The sequence below is a fragment of the Danio rerio genome, chromosome 2 (assembly GCF_052040795.2).
Source record: "Danio rerio strain M-AB ecotype USA chromosome 2, GRCz13ab, whole genome shotgun sequence".
Taxonomy (NCBI): Eukaryota; Metazoa; Chordata; class Actinopteri; order Cypriniformes; family Danionidae; genus Danio; species Danio rerio.
In genome coordinates, this window is record NC_141022.1 from 16419451 (window position 1) to 16438899 (window position 19449).

General features: G+C 42.6%; 1 protein-coding gene across 4 annotated transcripts in view; it reads right to left on the reverse strand.

Moving 5' to 3' along the window:
* Window positions 1-16884, reverse strand: part of sgip1b (SH3GL interacting endocytic adaptor 1b) — a 150132-nt gene extending 133248 nt beyond the window's left edge. For all 4 annotated transcript variants that reach the window (XM_087240568.1, XM_087240570.1, XM_087240569.1 and 1 more), the window contains exon 1: window positions 16651-16884. In XM_087240568.1, coding sequence (XP_087096694.1) covers window positions 16651-16660 — 10 coding nt within the window. In that variant the 5' untranslated portion in view covers window positions 16661-16884. The remainder of the gene's footprint in view (window positions 1-16650) is intronic.
* Window positions 16885-19449: the final 2565 nt, after the last annotated feature.

The window sequence follows — 19449 nt, forward strand, 5'->3', positions numbered from 1 at the left end:
ATATTTATTGTTCTGATTATGTCTATTTCTGAGAGAATGAGACCATTGTACCAATCGCACTGAGACATTTCAAATGATATCAAACATGATAGTTAAAGTCAGTTTGGTTAATTCTAGAACATTCAAACATTGAAATGACCATATGTGTGAGTTGGGGGGATGAAGCAGACTCAGATGCAAATGCAGCAGGAACTGGTTTTTCCCGCATTCCCCTTGCTGAGTTGTGAAGTTACCAGTTTCTGTTTTCAGCTCATGTTTTGAATTGTCAAAGACATCAGAATATTTGCAATATTTCAATTCTTACAGTGAGCATAGAATATTTTTTTTTATCTAGATTTATCTCGGAATTAATCTAGATTAATCTAGATTAAAATGGCTCGTTTGAATTCTGCTGAAGGCATTCAGAATGTGTGTGCTACCCAAATAATAAGTCTTTAAAAAATGGTTTCTCAAGCCAGGTGGCGCATTAGACCAGGGGCTCATCTTCTGTTTCCAAAATGCATTACAAACTGCTTAAAGTATTGTTCTACTATGATGGTGGTTATGATGGTGATAAAAATAAATTATGTTCAATAAGATGTACTTATTCAATAAGTGTTTACTAACTGTTTATTCAGTTAAACATAAACTTTGAACTGTAGGCCCACATAAGCTCGAAACAGCGATTTTTGATCATCTTAATCTGACTAAAGTCATAACTGAACTAAACAGAAATGGAATTAAGAAGTGGAATATGCATATATTAGAGGCAATATTGAAGTAAACACCACAATCAAACTATTATCGTCATGCATACATATATATACATTAGATGTCGCCTACCCTGTTGTTGTCTATTGGAATTATTGCGTCAATAGAGCTGCCGTTTTAGTACAGGGTAGCACTCCTTTGAAATGAATGCACACATATACACATATATCTATGATTGGGAGTTTTCTCGGAGGTCAGTATGCAAATTATTTTTTTAATTACGACACTTATTATTTTAAATCACTTTTCTACATTGATGGATGAGTGACCGCATGGGCATTCCTGACAAAAAGCTTGTGTTTGTGTGTATGGAAATGTACTATCCACTCTCCCTGATAAATTTGATCTAATCTGTGTCCTGAAACACACCCTTCTCCTGCTTTCACTTCTCATACTGACGGAGGGAGTGGTTCGTTTGTGAATGAATCTCAGATTCCCCTTCGGTTGGGGAACTTCAGTACCATAGAGTGGATTGATTGAAATCCACGAAATGGGAGGGTTCGGTTCAGAAGCCGCTTGTCTGAAAGAGTATTGAACGGGCCAATGAAAGCAATGAATTGGCAGCGTAAGCTTGCACAGGTGTACTTCATTGCCAATTATCCTAGCATATAAGCACACCTGGAGCGAGCAAACGCCATCCTTTTCGCTTCAGAGACTTTCTGATCGAGTCGATGAGGGTTCCTCCTGCTGTGACCAGCGATTCTGAGCGAACGAGAGCATTCTCCCGGTCCAGAGTGTGTACACGCAGCGGCAGACGGTCGAGCTGGGTTTCTCCCTTGCCTGGCGTTCTTTGGGTCCGGTCCTCCAGAGCGGTGCGTATAAAGTTGCAAATTTCACAGAAAGAGCAACACAGTCGTGCAGCACGTCCTTTTCAGGACGGCGCTCCGACTGTGCGTTTCTGGATGCGGTGGTTTCCTGTCCTCGGATGATGGGCACGGGCACTGCGTTACATGCCTGGGGGGTCCAGCATGTTAATGCGCTGCTCGCGGGCAGTTCATGTCGTCATTGCGATGCCATGACTGTTGCGCAGTAAAGATCGCGGCTAGCCTTTGCAAAAGGGCAAGCCACCCCAGTTGTCCCCTGCTCTGCAGCGGGCACTCGGGCAGATCTGAGGGTTTCAGCGAGAGATAATCCGTCGCCCACGGGCCCGCGGACCTCCCGCTCCTCTAAGCGCTCCATCCAAGCTTCGGGCGGGGGAAGCGATCCGTCTAAAAGATGGTAGCCCTTACGCCCGATGACACCGGAGACCAGACGTCCACCGCGGCATCGGCCCCTTCGGGCTGGTGAGCGCTGTCACTACGGATCCTGAAACGGACATGTTAGCCGTGCTTTCCCCGGGCTGCTTCGGCCGTGGGTTGGAGATGGTTTATCCCCCAGCTCCGCGGCCGGACCGACTAGAGGGGCGTTCCCTTCTTCCCAGAGGTGCACAGTAGGCTCACGCGGTCTTGAAAAGCACTTTTTTCTGCTCGTGCTGCGTGTCCCTCTACCCTCACCACTCTTGACAGTGGAACAGCCAGGGGGTATGTGGCGATTCCTCAGGTTGAGTGCGCGATGGCGGTCAATCCGCGCTGCGCCTCTTCTTGGTGGGGTCCGCCTCGTCTCCCATCCAAAGCCTGTAAGTTATCTGCCTCCCTTGGAGCTAGAGCTTACATAGCTGCGGGCAAGGCTGCTTCCGCCTTGCATGCGATAGCCACCTACCAGCGCTACCAGGCGCTGGCTGAGCTGCACGAGGGTGGGTCCAACCCAGGCTTACGAGCTTCGCACCGCCGCCGATTTAGCTCTTCGGACTACTGAGTCCGCTGCGTGTGCGTTGGGGAGGACGATGTCCACATCAGTGATCCAGGAGCGCCACCCCTGGCTGATATGCGCGAAGTCGACAAAGTCCGCTTTCTTGACTTACCCATATCCCAAGCCATGTTCGGCGACACTGTCTGTGAATTCACCCAGGAATTCAAGGCGGTGAGAGAGCAGTTGATGGGTGATGTCTTATCGGCTGTCCGTAGCCCGCTCCGCCCGCCGTGCCATTCATACCTGCTCCTCGTCGAAGGCGCCCGCCTACGAGAGCTGCTCCGCCCCCGCACACGCCTCTGGCGAAGCGAGCGCGTCGGGCACCTCGGAAGCAGGCAGCCCCCCTGCCCAGAACGCCGCTAAGTCTGGCAACAGACCGCGAAGCGTCCCTGGGACAGGCCATCTGGAGAAGAGGGAACTTGCTCTTTCCCCGCTGGAGGGCGGGGCCCCATTTCCAACGGCACTTTTTTACTGCCATGAAAACATTATGAAAGGGCACTTTTCCACTTCCCCGCATGTGACAGCCCGAAATCTGCCAGTCTGGGACGCTATGCTTTCTAGCTTGCAGATTCGGTGCGTTTCGCCAGTGGCTCACGAGCGCTGGGAGGACGGTCTCCTTTCTCCCACCCCTTGAGCCTCCCCTCCGGAGCTCGGGTGCGAAGTGAGAGCAAATATCTTACCTCCAGCTTTTCCGTGGGACCGGCACGCTTCCCGGATCAGCACACTCACTCCGCGCTGCCCCACTGCTGGTACGTCAGCGATTGTAGCGATGAGTCCATTAACGAGAGCTCTGCCTGCCTGGTTAGCGCGGGCCAGCTCTTCGCGGTGGCTCATACGCACAATCAGACTCGGCTATGCGATTCAGTTCACGAAACGGCCCCCCAAGTCACGGGTGTGTATTCACCAGGGTCAGCCCCCTGTCCGCCCCTGTCTTGGGAGAGGAGATTGCTGTCCTCCTGGCGAAGGATGCAATCGAGCCGCTCCCTCCAGCCGAGATGGAGAGCGGGTTTTACAGCCCACACTTCATCGTGCCCAAAAAGAGAGGTGAATCACGGCCAATCCTAGATCTCCGCGTTTTGAACCGCTGTCTGCACAAGCTGCCGTTCAAAATGCTCAAGAAGAAGTGCATCCTCCGGTGCGTTCGTCCTCTGGGTTGGTCTGCAGCATTAGACCTGATGAACGCGTATTTCCATGTCTCCACTCTTCCTCGCCACCATCAGTTTCTGCGGTTGCGTTTGAAGGTCGAGCTTGGCTATACAAAGCCCTCCCCTTCGCGCTCTCTCTGTCTTTTAATTTAAGATTTAAAAATTAAGTATGCAGATGCCCGCGAGCCGAAGGGGCGCTAAGGCACCCTCCGCGGGCTTGGTGAGGACCCGCGGAGGGTGCCTTAGCGCCCCTTCGGCTCGCGGGCATCTGCATACTTAATTTCTTGATGACTGGCTGATTTTTGCCCTCTCTCGGAGCAATTGATTATGCACAGAGACGAAGTGCTCCGGCACTTCCACCTGTTGGGGTTTCAGGTCAACCGAGAAAAGAGCAAACTCTCTCCCCGGGCTGGAGCTGGACTCGGTCACCATGGCAGCGCGCCTCTCCGGAGAGCGCGCTCAGCTGATGCTGTACTGTCTGAGAGAGCTCAACAGTAAAATAGTGGTCCCACTGAAACTATTTCAGAGGCTCCTGGGGCATATGGCATCCGCAGCCGCTTCATGCCGCTCGGATTACTCTATATGAGACCACTTCAGCACTGGCTTCACGATCGAGTCCCCAGACGCGCATGGCACGCGCGCGCACACCGAGTCTCTGTTACTGCGCTGTGTCGCCGCACCCTCAGCCCTTGGAGCGACCCCTTGTTCCTACAGGCCTGGGTGTCTCTAGAACAGGCGTCCAGTCTTGTTGTCGTTTCAGCAGACGCTTCCAACACGGGCTGGGGGGCTGTGCGTTGCGGGCATGCGGCTGCGGACCTGTGGAAAGGTACCTAGTTGCATTGGCATATTGCCTGGAGCTGGCAGTGTTCCTCGCTCTCCACCGTTTTTTTCCGGTGCTGGAGCGGCAACACGTGCTGGTCAGGACAGACAGTACGGCGGCGGTGGCGTATATCAGCCGTATGGGGGGTATGTGCTCTCGCCGCATGTCTCAGCTCGCCCGCCGTCTGCTCCTCTGGAGTCACCCGCGGCTGAAATCGCTGCACGCCATTCATATTCAGGCAAGCTCAACCGTGCAGCCGATGCGCTCTCACGGCAGCCTTACGTCCTGGAGAATGGAGACTCCACCCCGAGTCTGTTCAGCTGATATGGGCGCGATTCGAGGAAGCCCAGATCGATCTGTTGCTTCCCCGAGATCGCTCATTACCAGTTGTTCTTTCCCTGACCGAGTGCTCTCGGCACGGATGCACTGGCTTAAAGCTGGCCTCGGGGCATGCGCAAATACGCGTTTCCCCTAGTGAGCCTGCTCGCGCAGTTACTGTGCAAGGTCAGGGAGGACGAGGAACAGGTTGCTGGTTGCGCCCCTCTGGCTCAACCGGACCTGGATGTCAGAGCTATCCCTCGCGATAGCCCTCCCCTGGCAGTCCCTTCGAGAGAGCACCTACTCTCTCAAGGACAGGGCACCATCTGGCACCCTTGCCGATCTTTGGAGGTCCTTAGACGCGAGGAAGACTTAGGTAACCTCCGATTGCGGTGGCTAATACCGTCACTCGGGCTAGAGCCCCCTCCCCGAGCGCGCCTATGCCCTGAAGTGGAGTCTATTCACTGAATGGTGTGTCTCTTGCAGAGAAGACCCCTGTAATTTGCCAGATCAGCGTTGTGCTTTCTTTATGCCGAGAGAAGCTGGAGAGCAGGCTGTCGCCCTCCATACTCAAGGTTACGTGGCTGCCATCTCCGCTCTCATGACGCGGTGGCTGGCAGCACCGTGGGAACGCATAACCTCATCATCCGGTTCCTCAGGGGCGCTAAGCGAATTAATCCACCCCGCCCCCTCTCATGCCCTCTTAGGATCTCGCCCTCGCTACACAAGCCGCGTCAGATCCCTTCGATCCTCGACTCAGTATCTTTCTGTCCCTGAAGACAGCTCTGCTGGTCGCGTTGATATCGATTAGAGGGTCGGGGGCCCGGAGGCATTTTTCGGTCAGTGACTCGTGCCTGTAATTGGGCTGGCTTTCTCTCACGTCCTGAGACCCCGCCCGCGATATGTGCCCAAGGTTCCTACCACTCCGTTTTAATACGAGGTAGTGAGCCTGCAAGCGCTGCCCTCGGAGGAGGCAGACCCAGCCCTTCTTTATTGTCCAGTTCGTGTTTTGCGTATTATCCGGACCGCACTCAGAGTTTAGATCATCTGAGCAGCTCTTCGTCTGTTATGGCGGTCGGCAGCAGGGGAGTGCCGTACCGAAATAAGTTCCCACTAGATTGTGGATGCCTTTCTTTCGCTATCAGAGCCGAGGTGAGCCACGTCCCCCGAGAGTGCGTGCGCACTCCACTCGGAGCTTCGCATCCTCTCGAGCGCGCGCACGCGGCGCCTCTCTAACAGACATCTGTAGAGCTGCGGGCTGGGTGACACCCAACACATTTGCAAGGTTTTACAATCTGCGAGTGGAGCCGGTTTCCTCAAGGGTATTAGGTAACCTTTAGTGATTGAGGAAACAATTCGGTAGGGTGTTGAAACACCCTAAAAAGTTCCCCGTCAGGTGAGCCCTGCAGATTCCTCTGTGGCCCCCACCACTGACTCAGCGGAGGAGTCACTTGCTGGCCCACTACGTTGTAGGTCTGCCCGCTGGTCAGCCCGCGTTTTGGGTAAAGGTGTCTGCTATGCGTGATCCCCACTAGGCGATCCCATATGCTTATTCCACCACGGTTAAGTCCCCCCCCTGGGCGGACCTGTGTCTTCCCTCTCCGCTAACCACTCTTTTGCTATGTGTACTCCCCCTTTTTTAGGGCTAGTCCATATGTAATTCTGCCATCTATCCCCTCTTGGGTAACGAATGGCCTCCGCAGCGTCCTCCCTATCGGGATTGCACGCTTCCCGATGTACTGTCGTATTTTCGTAGAATTATCTACATGCTCACGACTTCCCAAAAAATATCTAAATCCGTAAGACTTCTGTTGAAGTAGGATAAATTAGGGCCAGGGACACGTTGGAGGACCGCGCCTCCCATGATGTGGGTGCGTCACGCTTGCTTGACTATCCCCTCATCGGGGGCGTTGGTAAGGTGCAGTCATTATGGCGCTTTCCATACTTCTCCCATTTCGTGGATTTCAATCAATCCACTCTATGGCACTGAAGTTCCCCAACCGAAGGGGAACGTTCGAGGTTACAGAAGTAACCCTTCGAGCCCCGAGGAGGGGAACGGAAGTGCCATACTCCGTCGCCATAATGACTGTCCCTTAGCTGTTTGAAAGTCTCTTCAGCTTAAAAGGATGGCGTTTGCTCGCTCCAGGTGTGCTTATATGCTGGGATAATTGGCAATGAAGTACACCTGTGCAAGTTTACGCTGCCAATTCATTGCTTTCATTGGCCTGTTCAATACTCTTACAGACAAGCGGCTTCTGAACCGAATCCTCCCATTTCGTGGATTTCAATCAATCCACTCTATGGCACTTCCGTTCCCCTTCTCGGGAAACGAAGGGTTACTTCTGTAACCTCGAACGTTCTCCATTATGAACGACTTGTTCACTTATGCAACAATAATACAAGTTTCTGGCACCGCATCATCTCGTTGTCATATTTCTTTTGCTTTGTTTGCTGACTTTATTCAACAAAACTAGCATAAGCAGAGTGTTAAGTGGGAGTTGGTGCTACTTTGCCTTAAGGTGAATGCAGTAAGTGACTGTTATCATCAATAACGTTACCTGTTTAGCACAAAAGTTCATAAAGTACAACGTAAAACGTAAAAAAAATAAACATTACTTATAAAATGTTCTGCCATTGTGCTTTGTTTTCTTTGTTTGCCCGTTACTACACCCTTAGACAGTGCTAAAGTTCAGCATCTTCACATAGTAACACTGTCTTGACTAGTGCAGTTGAATGACATTTGTCCTGGGAGCACTGTACAAATATGGCGCCGCTATTAATGCATGCTCAGGGTCTGTATGCGATATCTAGTGTATATATCTATGACCGTCATGTAGGACTTTTCGCCATATTTTCCAACGAGATACACACACGGCTGTCAGTAAAAGACCACGCACACACACACACACACACACACACATTGCGAAATGCAGAAGTTTTTTTCTTTCCATTTGCGTTCATTAATAAATTCCATAATACTCTCACCAGTCCTTACTCCTTATTTGCGTCTAATACACCAGATTGTCACGAGGGCATGAATGAATTGTTCATGAGTTAAAGTGAAACTGCCAAACTGCAGTTAAAGTCAGGCATCCTGCTGATATATATAAAAAAATAAAGAATAAATATTAAAACCCTGAAAAATATCTTAATTGAAAAAACAAAATATATTAAGTGGAAAATACTAGTTAAAGGTCTTTTAAGTTATTTATTTTTTAACATTAACAAATGGTAGAAATAGCAGAAACATAAGAAAACAAAATGTTAACTGACCAACTGCTAAAGGTTGAGTGTCTAAAGTTTCAACTTTACACATAGCTTTGTGATGACTTTTTGATCCAGTTTTGAGCTGAAAAACATCTTTCACACTGGGCAGCAGAAATAAGGAGCTATTGTTAAGTTAGTAAAAATGTGCAGTATGGTTAGTACAAACATTTACATGATCAGATCTATTTAATCTGTGTTTGTATCATAAGACAATTATGGCTGTATCAATGTTCTCGAACCTTATTAATTTTATAATAAAATATATTGCACATATTATCTTTAACAAATATACTTGCAGTAGATGGATTGAAACACACTTTCTCTCCACAGCACATACAATAATGTGACTTTTAAGAATAATTTTATTTATCAAAATTCATTTTATTTGCATAATATATTGCAAAGATTCCACCCTACTTGCCACATGGAAAAAGTACGACTGTTAAGAAATAAATAACTGCAAACTCATGTGCAAAGCTGACACTATTTATCAGAGCATTTTATCTTTCTGGGCTTTTAAAGAAGAGTTAAATATGGAAATGCCTTTAATTACATTTTCCTTCTGCCGAAAGTAACACCATTCTTTCTTTAAACTGTAATGGCCCTCAGCAACAGAATGATTTCTTACTCTTATTTAACAGACAATTAAAACAACAAAAATGTTTAGCATTTAACACCTTTTACATGACAGGTTTAGAAACTGAAAGCAGAATTGGGACATGTTAAGCGATTTAGATATCCTGGAAGAATGTATTTTGAAGTCTCAAATAGAGGACATGTCCGGGAAAAAGAAGATGTATTGTCACCCTAAATAACGAGCTAGGTCATTCTATTTAGTAAAAGGCTTTTCCTTTGCGTGTCCTCTCGCTTATCTCAATGCTACTACCAAAGTCAGATGTCCAGCGCATCTCTGAAGTCTGAAGCAGCAGAGCATTCGAGTATGTGGAGTTTCTCACGCAAACAGAACCGGGCCGCTGAGGTAAAGTCTTATGTGTGGGAAGCGCTGGTGTTGAATTGGGTATCACACTGGATGAACCACGATATGCCATGACTGACTAAAGTAAACATTTTAAATGAGGCTCGGAATTTTGTGCGGTTCATCGCCATTCGGTGCCTTGCGTTGCTTAATAGCTTATACAAAACAATGTAACTTAAAAATCGTTTCACAAGAAGTACATAAACCTGTAGATATGTGCCGTTGTTGATCACATCAGTGTGTGCTACTGTCACAATAGATTTCTATCGTAATACACGATAACTGATATAACTGATTATAAGCATCAGACTGCTTATAACGAAGATTTTTAACGAAGTCCGATATAGTTTTTTGGACTGATATCGGACCTATTTCCGTTATCAATATCGGATCAAAACATCCCTAGTAAATGGGGCCATAGACAGTGACTACGTTTACTTGGACTTCAGTCATCAAATTATTTGCCTTAACCCTCTGGGGTCTGAGGGTGTTTTGGGGCTCTGGAGAAGTTTTGAAATGCACTGACATTTGTGTTGTTTTCGGTATCTTAAAAACATATTAATGGCTAAAGTGTGATAACAATGTAAACAGCACAAGTTGGGCTACAATAATACCTAAGCAGCATGTTTGTATGTGTTTGTGTTTTTAAGAAAGAAATGTTTATGCATGGTTAGTGAAAAACTAAAATTTTGAAGTCACTGAAATAAGGCCGTGAAACACACAGAGAACATTTGTGCATAAGACTTTTGAGAACTGGATCTGGTAGTCTAGGGTTTTTGCTTCAAAATGATGTGAGAATCATCTTGTTCACCTGCTCACAGAAAACAATATAATGAATTAAAATTTTAAGTCACTTTTTGAGTGAAATTGGTTTATGCGGGAAGGTGTGAACTATTATTACTATGCAGTGAGTCACACCTGAGAAGACAAAGACCTGCATAATGAGCTGCATAATGAGCCATCAGACAGGTATGTGACTAGGAGGGAAGAGTTTCAAGAAGGAATCAGAGGAAAGTTTATTTACTTTTTTGTTTGCAGTTTATTTAAAATATATTAATCACACAAAATACCTGGTGATACACTTGTGAGAGTTAGTACACTTTATAAAACTCTGCAAACTTTTAAACTTACACATAGCAAATCTACTGATTTAAATTTTTTAATTATTTATTTATTTATTTATTTTTTGTAAATGAAGTTTTGTAGCAAAATTTGATTTATCCATTTTGAGAAATGTTGGTTATTTGACATTATTAAGACAACAACAGTCAAGTTCATTCACAATTTTATACATTATTACTTGAGCTCAGTGAAGTCCAGGAACACAATATTCTTCAAATCCAGGATATTTTTTATTTAACTTTATTTCTATAAATAGTTTATAAATAAGTCAAAAACATGCCGAAATGCAACATATTATTTTAACATTAGCCCCCTTTCTCAGTGATACCGGTAAATATATGGAAAATTTCCGGAACGACTTTACCGGTAAGTTCAAAAAATCGCTGTTCACACAGGTGAGAATGTTATGGAATTTTTCCGGAAAAGAGCATTCACACATCCATTCCAAAATACCAGTAATTCTGACATCATTAACCTGAAATGACCTCTAAATGGCTACTCTTGTATTTGTAAACATTTGACAACATCACAAACTCTGTGGATGGATCAGTATTGTGAACAACTTCGATGAAAACATATAGAGAAACATTTTCGCATGTCGAGATGTACATGATATGTGTGTGTGCTGGTGCTCATAGACTGTTTATGGGCACACGCAAAGCTTGAAGGTAAACAAACAACGGCTTATCATAAGCATCTTATCGATAATTAATTACACAGTTGGCATTAAGATGAACATATAAACATTATCTGACTAATTTCTAGCAGCTAAATGTGTCTGGAAAAATATTCAAAGGCTTTTATTCTCATAAATCACGCGGACGTGAATGCGTCTGACCTTTCTGATTGGCTAAAGCAGACGTCTCACGTCAGCACGTTCTAGACATGTACGCGCTTATTCCGGCAATCTTCCTTTTGCGTTCACACAGCGCAGCATCCTGGCAAATTACCGGTAATGTTACAACTTCTCTTTCCGGAAAATAGCCAGAACGAATTTACCGGTATTTTCAAAAAGAGCTTGTTCACACATACACACCTTTCCGGAAAACTGCATGCATCACAGCAGCTTATGGCACAAGTAATCATCCTCTCATTCGGTATTCACAGTAATTATATTTAAAGAATAAACTTACAAAGGACACTTAGAAATGTAACCTTGCAAACAGGTATCCTGTGATGGGGAGCAGCGCAGGAGAAAATTGCAGGAGAAACAGTATTTCATTGTAACCGCTGGCCTTCTTCTTGACATCAGCGGAGACTCACAGATGCAAGATTACTTGATCCACTTTTGTAGCGTTTTTAAACATTTTGTGAAGTTGAAGGCGACATCTTCATCTAATAGTTTGTCGGAATGACATATACCAACATTACTCTCATTACTGAGCAAACTCGGAGTACTTCTTGTCTACTTTAGCTCTTTTTGTCGCTGGTCCATTACCTCCTTTGTTTTTACATCTGGATTTACATATGAAGCGCGTTTACTGAGAGGCGGGACCACGCTGCTGTAATGAGGCAATATAGGAGAATCTGTACACTCCTTACTTTTATACGGATTACATAAAAAGAGATAATTTGTTTTCGACTTGAACTGGTAGACATATCAAGCTTTATATAGATATCATAAATCATCATCTTTGTTGACTATTTGCCGAGTTTCCTTTCATTTTTGTGACGTGTTTTTCTTCTCGCATCTTCAGACGCTTGTAATAACAATGCCTCATGGGCGTGGTCGCATTAAAACTAATGAGATCAGACTGAGAAACTAGACATAGCATTGCTTTCTAGAAATACAGGCTAAATAAAAGCACCTTGTCAGAAACATCACCACACACGTGTCAGTTTACAGCTTCTGTGAAGATCAGACAGCCTACAGATCACACAATCTCAATAAACAACATGTAAATGTATAAATATTTCGCTAAGTATTGTTATGGAATATTTATAACTATATGATCTTGCTTTTTGGTTTTATCGATACCAGCTTTGATCTCTCTTACAAGCGGCAGTTTACAGGCGCTGCATAAGGGCGTCTTACACTGTCAATGGTGGAATACACACAGCACTGGCAAGACGTTTTATTTGTTGCAGATTTGCGTGTTGTTCCTTTTTAAAAATACCTTTTATTTTTAAAATCTCTCAAGTTAATGTTGTCTATCGAGTAACATAATCTCCCTCGGATTGGAGAAAGACTATTGACCATTGACTAAGACTGCGCAGTAAGATAACGATTTATCGCTGTACGATTTATTGCGATGCAAAAATGTCACAATATGCATCGTGGCATTATGACGATTTGATTACGATATAATGTTCGTTTTCTCTTATTAGTTGAGCTGTTTGCACGTGAGCTACGTTCCACCTGCTGTCGCACGTGAGTTCAGATTGCAGCAGCAGTAATGTAAGAAGACCAAGATGAGTGGAGTTGAAATAGAGGATGGCCCATCCTCTCAAAATCAGACGTCTGGCAACATTTAGGTTGTACAGTCATTGCTTTAGACTCGTCCGCTTTTTGACACGCATACTGGGTCAAACATAGCCTACGTTTTAAAGTCTTCACAGTGATTTACATATTTTGCACAGCGACATGGATACCTCCTAATGGTGTTAATGCTCTCGTCTTAAGTCAGTTATTTATAATTATATTTTCCATTTAATTCAAATAAATGTTTAATAAAAAAAGAAACGAATACTTAAAAAAACAAATGTGTGGACGGGTGTCATGGTGGAAAAGTGATGTCACCGGTGTTGCGTCTTAAAACCGGTATCACCGTCAACACCGTCTATCGTGGCAAGCCTAATGCAAGGATCGAGTTTAAATGTATGTGTGTGTGTTAATGTGGGAGTATAAGCAAGGATAAAGTTTATATGCTTGTGTATGTGGGTGCATGCATGCATCAAGTTTATATGTATGTGCGTGTGTTAATGTGGGAGTATATGCAAGGATCGAGTTTATATGTATGTGCGTGTGTATGTGAATGAATGCATGCATCAAGTTACCTGTATATGCGCAAGTTTCATACATGTTTTGAACATAGTAGAGGTTTATATGCACGTGTTGATAAGCAAAGTTTGATTTATATCTTTTTTTTTTTTTACATTTAGCAGACGCTTTTATCCAAAGCGATTTACAAATGAGGACAAGGAAGCAATTTACACAACTATAAAAGCAACAATGAATAAATGCTATAGGCAAGTTTCAGGTATGCAAAGAAAGTGTAAGCAAAACAGTAGTAATTTTTTTTTTATAATGTAGTTAGTGGAGGGGTCAGAGAGGGAATTGCCGATTAGTAAGGAAAGTGGAGACTAAATAGTTGAGTTTTTAGTCATTTTTTGAAGAAAGCTAGTGACTCTGCCGTTCTGATGAAGGGAGTTCATTCCACCAACTGGGCAGATTGAGCGCGAGAGTTCGGGAAAGTGATTTCTTCCCTCTTTGGAATGGAACCACGAGGCAACGTTCATTCACAGAACGCAAGTTTCTGAAGGGCCTATAAATCTGCAAAAGTGAGAGAAGATAAGAAGGGGCGCAGCCAGAAATCACTTTGTAAGCAAACATCAGAGCTTTGAATTTGATGCGAGCAGCAACTGGCATCTGGAATGTGTAGCGAAGTGACATGTGCTCTTTTAAGTTCATTAAAGACCACTCGTGCAGCTGCGTTCTGAAGCATCTGTAGAGGTTTGATAGATGGGAGCTAGCTGGGAGCCCGGGTAGTAGAGAGTTGCAATAGTCCAGTCTGGAGAGAACAAGAGCTTAAACAAGGAGTTGAGCTGCATGTTCAGATAGGAAGGTTCGGACCTTTCTGATCTTGTAGAGTGTTGTAGAATGTTTATATCTTACACGGCGCCTCCTAGCCATCTGTGTTTTTTTTCATTGTCTTCTCTTCTGACACAGCTGGTTTGGTGAGGGGACAGGTTGGCTTGAACTTTTATGATGCCTCATCTTCTGACTCAGTATGTTATATCGGCTGCACCACTCTCCCGCACATTTTGCATAGCACCAAAACTATAAGTTTAACGAAACTTAAAAAGTCGAACCACTTCCACACCACTGCATTAGTCTTTTCTCTCTTATCAACTAATTCGTCTCACTCATTTTGTAGTTAAAACTTTCTGCGATAGAGCTTATTTGACCAACTGCTGAGCACTGGCAGCGTGTCTGTGATGTATGTCATCAAACAAGTGATATCACGCTCTTTCTAACAGCTGAGCACTGAAAGTCATTCAGTGAAAAATGATACAATGTATAAGATCTTATACACACATATATATATATATATATATATATATATATACACATATACAATATTGTGGACTGAAAGATCCACTGTAGAGCTGGACAATAATTCGATATAAATAGATTTTTTTTTCAATAACGGTGATATGATATTTAAACCTATTTCCGGTATTTCGATATGAATTTGTATATATATCGAAATATCGGAAATAGGTTTAAATATCATATCACCGTTATTGAAAAAAAATCTATTTATATCGAATTATTGTCCAGCCCTACAGTGGATCTTTCGGTCCATAATATTGTAGTGATGTTAACGTACTTTAAAAACTGAAAGAGCACTGCTGAGGACTAACTTTGCCTAATCTGCTGCTTATTAATAATTATTAAGGTAGTAGTTTGGTTTAGACATTGGGTAGGATGAAGGATGCAGAATAAGATCAAACTTTAGAAATAGTAATAAACAGCCAGTATTTCAATAATATGCAGGTGTGAGAATTGCTACTTAAACATAAAATCAAAAGGGAATGCATTCAAAGTGTCATTTAATCCTGCAATTTAAAGCTGAATTATAGATATTATTGAGTGACATCCACTCTCTCTTCATCTGATTGGCTAGAGGGGCAAATATCATCTCGATTAGTGGACAAATCATGAAGCCCGCCTTTGATTCAAATGAAAATAAATATTTTGGAAATGGGAAAAGACCCACACAAAATATATAAATATATGCAAGAAAAACAGATTTTGTTTTCAATTAGGAAAACTTTGAAGTCAAGTTTCATGTTTGAGCAATTCTAAACACGTTTTCATTTTTTATTCAGGCTCATTGTCCTTCGGTGCGTGACCTCATTGTATCTTATTCTGCATTTAGTTTTTGCACATTATAATTTCACACGTTTCATTTTTTTTATTTTTTTTTTTACTTGGGCTCATATTTTTAAGTCGTGACCTCTATACATTTGGCTGCATTTTGATTCCATAAAACAAATAAGGATAGCTCCCCCAACAGTCATTGTTTACTCAACCTCCATTTGTTCCAAAACTGTTTTGAGTTTCCCGTTTCTTGAATTGAACACAAAAAATACATACTGAAGAATGTTGGGGGAAAGCTAGTTATTTCCATTGTATAGTTTTGTTTATATTTATATAATTCATTTATATTACATACTTCTTTCCATCATTCTTCAGAATATCTTGTTTTGTATATGTAGTAAATGATTTGAAAATGTTTATTTTTCCTTAAATTAAAAGGAAGTCAACAGCAACTGGAATTCCAGAGTTAAAAACAAATACAGATCAAACAAAATGAACAGCCATGGTTCTAGGGAAGGCATGTCCAATCTCAGTCCTGGAGGGCCAGTGTCCTGCAAAGTTTAATTCCAACCCCAATCAGACACACCTGGGCTAGTTAATCAAGCTCTTACTAGGCTTTCTAGAAACATCCTTGCAGGTGTGTTGAGGCAAGTTGGAGCTAAAATCTGCAGGACACCGGCCCTCCAGGACCGAGTTTGGACACCCCAGTTTAAGGCAATACACATGACTATTCAGACTGTTGTTAATGCAGTCGAAACTGTTTGTTTGGGCTGTACATTAAAAGTATTATGTTGTAATTTAAATAATGTTCAGTTTAAGTAGTAGTCAGTTCTGGTAAAGGTTTTAATAGAATAGCCACCGGTATATGTATGTCTTTATTTACTAGTTTATTTTGCTGGTGGCTAATTGACTTGAATTTCACGAATCACCAAGGACCATTTAAAGCTAAATATCTCCTTAAATGTTCTACTGAAGAAAAAATGCACCTACATCTTAAATTGGTGAGTGTCCTGACCGCAAATGATAACAGAATTTTAATTTAAAGGTGAACTATTCCTTTAAATCAAGGTTTGAAGTGACCTATAAGAGATCATAATGGCGGGATCAAAGAGGCACCCAAACACAGTGATAACTAATTTATATGTATATGTTTAATATTATTTAAGTGTAAATCTAACGTTAAACACCAACTATAAATGTGCCATCGAGACGTTTGTGTCATGGTGCAAATATGCTCACTGGCCATACAACGTGAGACACATAATCCTTTACCTCCTTTAAGGAGACAGTCACTAAAACGAACGTGTACTGCATTTGGAATTCACGTAACGTTACTGCACCGTGGAAGTAATGTTATCACGCTAATAAAGCATATCAACTGACATCGGTGAATTGAAGGGCCCAACGTGGATTTTACCTTGCATCATGGTTGCAGCACTTCATTCCTTGGTTTCACGCGAACAAACACCCTGACATGAGATACAGCAGTGATCCGGGAGCCGGCCGTTGAAGGTAAGGCTCATAATGCCCAGCACCGCACGTCCTCGTTTCTTGAGTTCCCCGGTAACGTTAACCGGTTTGGTTAGGCCCCAGGCTCCGCCGCATTAGCAGCATCCACACACGCCATCACCACTGAGGGGATGCTGAGGACAGCCGTTGAACGGAGAATGGAAGTGTGGGAGGGTCGCGTAATTACTAACCACACTATGGCGAAGGCTTTATCATTAATATTAACAAGGTCACGCCGACGTAGCTAGTAACTTTTGTGGGCCGTTTGTCACGTAACAAATTAATATGCATGAGCCAAGCCTTTTTACATAGTAGTGTTTGTTGGTTCGCAGATCCAGTAGCAGTCCATCAGCAAAGGGGTGGGGTTGCGTCACGTTACGTGTTTACTATTCATGACGTAAGCCATGCCATAGTAGGATTTATGCATTCACAGGAGGGACCCAGAATCGGAACGTTCCATGGTCTGGTCGCAAAAACGACATAGCGCCGCCTGCTGGGTGACAAAACCTTATGCCATAGGTTCCGTGCATTTTCTTTTCCTTTTTTGTTTTGAAAATAAATGGTCATTTTAACAGTCTGGATACATTGATACGACCGTAAGAACATTTATTTTAAAATGACTAATAATCAATTTCTTTTCAAATTGGATTTGTAGCATGTTTTAGAATTTAAACACAAAGTGTCCTCATAATTTTTTTTTTATTTTTTTTGCATTAGAATAATTTATTCTATTTTGCAATAATAGAATAAACAGCTTTCATATTTTATAACTGCATTTTTTATGTAGCCTACTTCAGGTTCTCAACAGTCCAATCATCAAATTCTCTTTAGAATATGTGTCGCCTCCCCTACTAACATTACAATATAAAATATGATAAAACTGACACATTGTGCTCTAAGGGGATAAACATTTGACAGTGTATGCTTTCCATAGGTATAAGTTTTTGCTCAGATTTGAGGTTGAACGACATGTCGCGTTTTCTCTTTTTTGGTGAGTGTCAAAAAAGTGTGAATATAAAATATGTAATATTCAGGAGAGAGTGGGTACAGGAGCAAGTATATTGTTTGCACATTTATTTACATTAAAGGAAAAACAACTGAATTCATAAAAAGCACAATTATAGATCTAACTTCAGTGATAATAGGCTATTAATAATACTCACAATAAAAAAATAATAAAGTCATTTAGATCACAATAGTCTCTTAGATAAGTGGATTATCCTTCATCATTTCATCCTGAGACAAATTTTGGATCACAATATTTAGTTTCCACTTCCCTTGCTTTTATTGAAATGTTTTATTATTTTAATTTGAATGGCAAGGAGAGTGATTAAATACCAAGAGGGTTTTGCAGTTTTAAACACTTAGTTATATGATTTTAACAGGCTGTGAAAATTATTCAGAAAGGACACAAAGAATGAACTTTTCAGCTGCAATGAATATGCAATGCTTGCATCATCTGAACAGGGTAAACACACCTAAAAAGAACACAATTCCGTTGGAACAAGGGTGTGATGGAACATGCTGGTTATGCTACAAAAATAAACAAATAATAACAAAAAGGAAATATGCCACCAAAAAAAGCTTTATGCTCAGATGGAGGAGGTTGACGATATCAAGCTGTTGCTCGATATGAGGATGTTGTTAAAAAACAGCAAAAGATGATCATCTGCCTGATGGAGAAAGTGAAAGCCTATACATAACATTGAAAAAGACAAACAGATTGTTACTATACAAATGAACAAAATCGTGGTCACTGGATTTGAAATCAAACCATAACACAGCCCTGGTTTCACATTAGCCTAACAGAAACTGTCAAAAATGTTGCTTTACAAAGCTCAATGACTTTACACAGGCTGAGATAAAATGCTATTGCATTTTTTTTTATATTAGCTCCTCAAAATGTCCCGCACTGATTTGTTTCAGTTGAAATTATTTAAATTCTCAATTTCAAAAACTTCTGTGATTAATACTGTAAACCTTTACAATTTTAAAATATGATTTTGATTTCATTCTTATTAATATAAAAGATATTTGTTTTGTGTTATCAAACAAATCATTTTAATTGTACTTAGTATACAGTACTATATAGTTTAGTAAATGTAATATTTATAGAGGGCTGTTTGGTGGCGCAGTGGGTAACATGTTTGCTTGACAGCAAGAAGTTCACTGGTTTGAGCCTAGGCTGGGTCAGTTGGGACTACTGTGTGGGTTGCAGCTGAAAGGGTATTCGCTGCGTAAAACATACAGTATGCTGGATAAGCTGGCTGTTCATTGCGCTGTGGCGACCCCAGATTTATGGGGACAAAGCCGAAAAGAAAATGAATGAATGAATAATATTTATATATATCCTAACAGCCAGATATACTGTACTCTTTCTTAACATCAAGGTCAGACAAAGACACATGTTGATCAAAGTGTCCTACAAAATTAAAAACAACTACAAAGATTAAAATCCTCAACAAAAAAATATGCTACAGCAAACAGGTATGACTTTAACTGAAAAAAAACTTATAGAGTCAGCATTTCTGACCTGTAGACATGAGCTGTCCTAGAGTCTTGATGCCACTGATCTCTCTCTACAGAGAAAGTGAAAGGAGCATCCCAAATTGCATGCTTATGCACCAGGGGCGGACTGGCCATCTGGCAGACCGGGCACTTTCCCGGTGGGCCGACATACTTTTTGGGCCGGGCTGATCATCGTCTT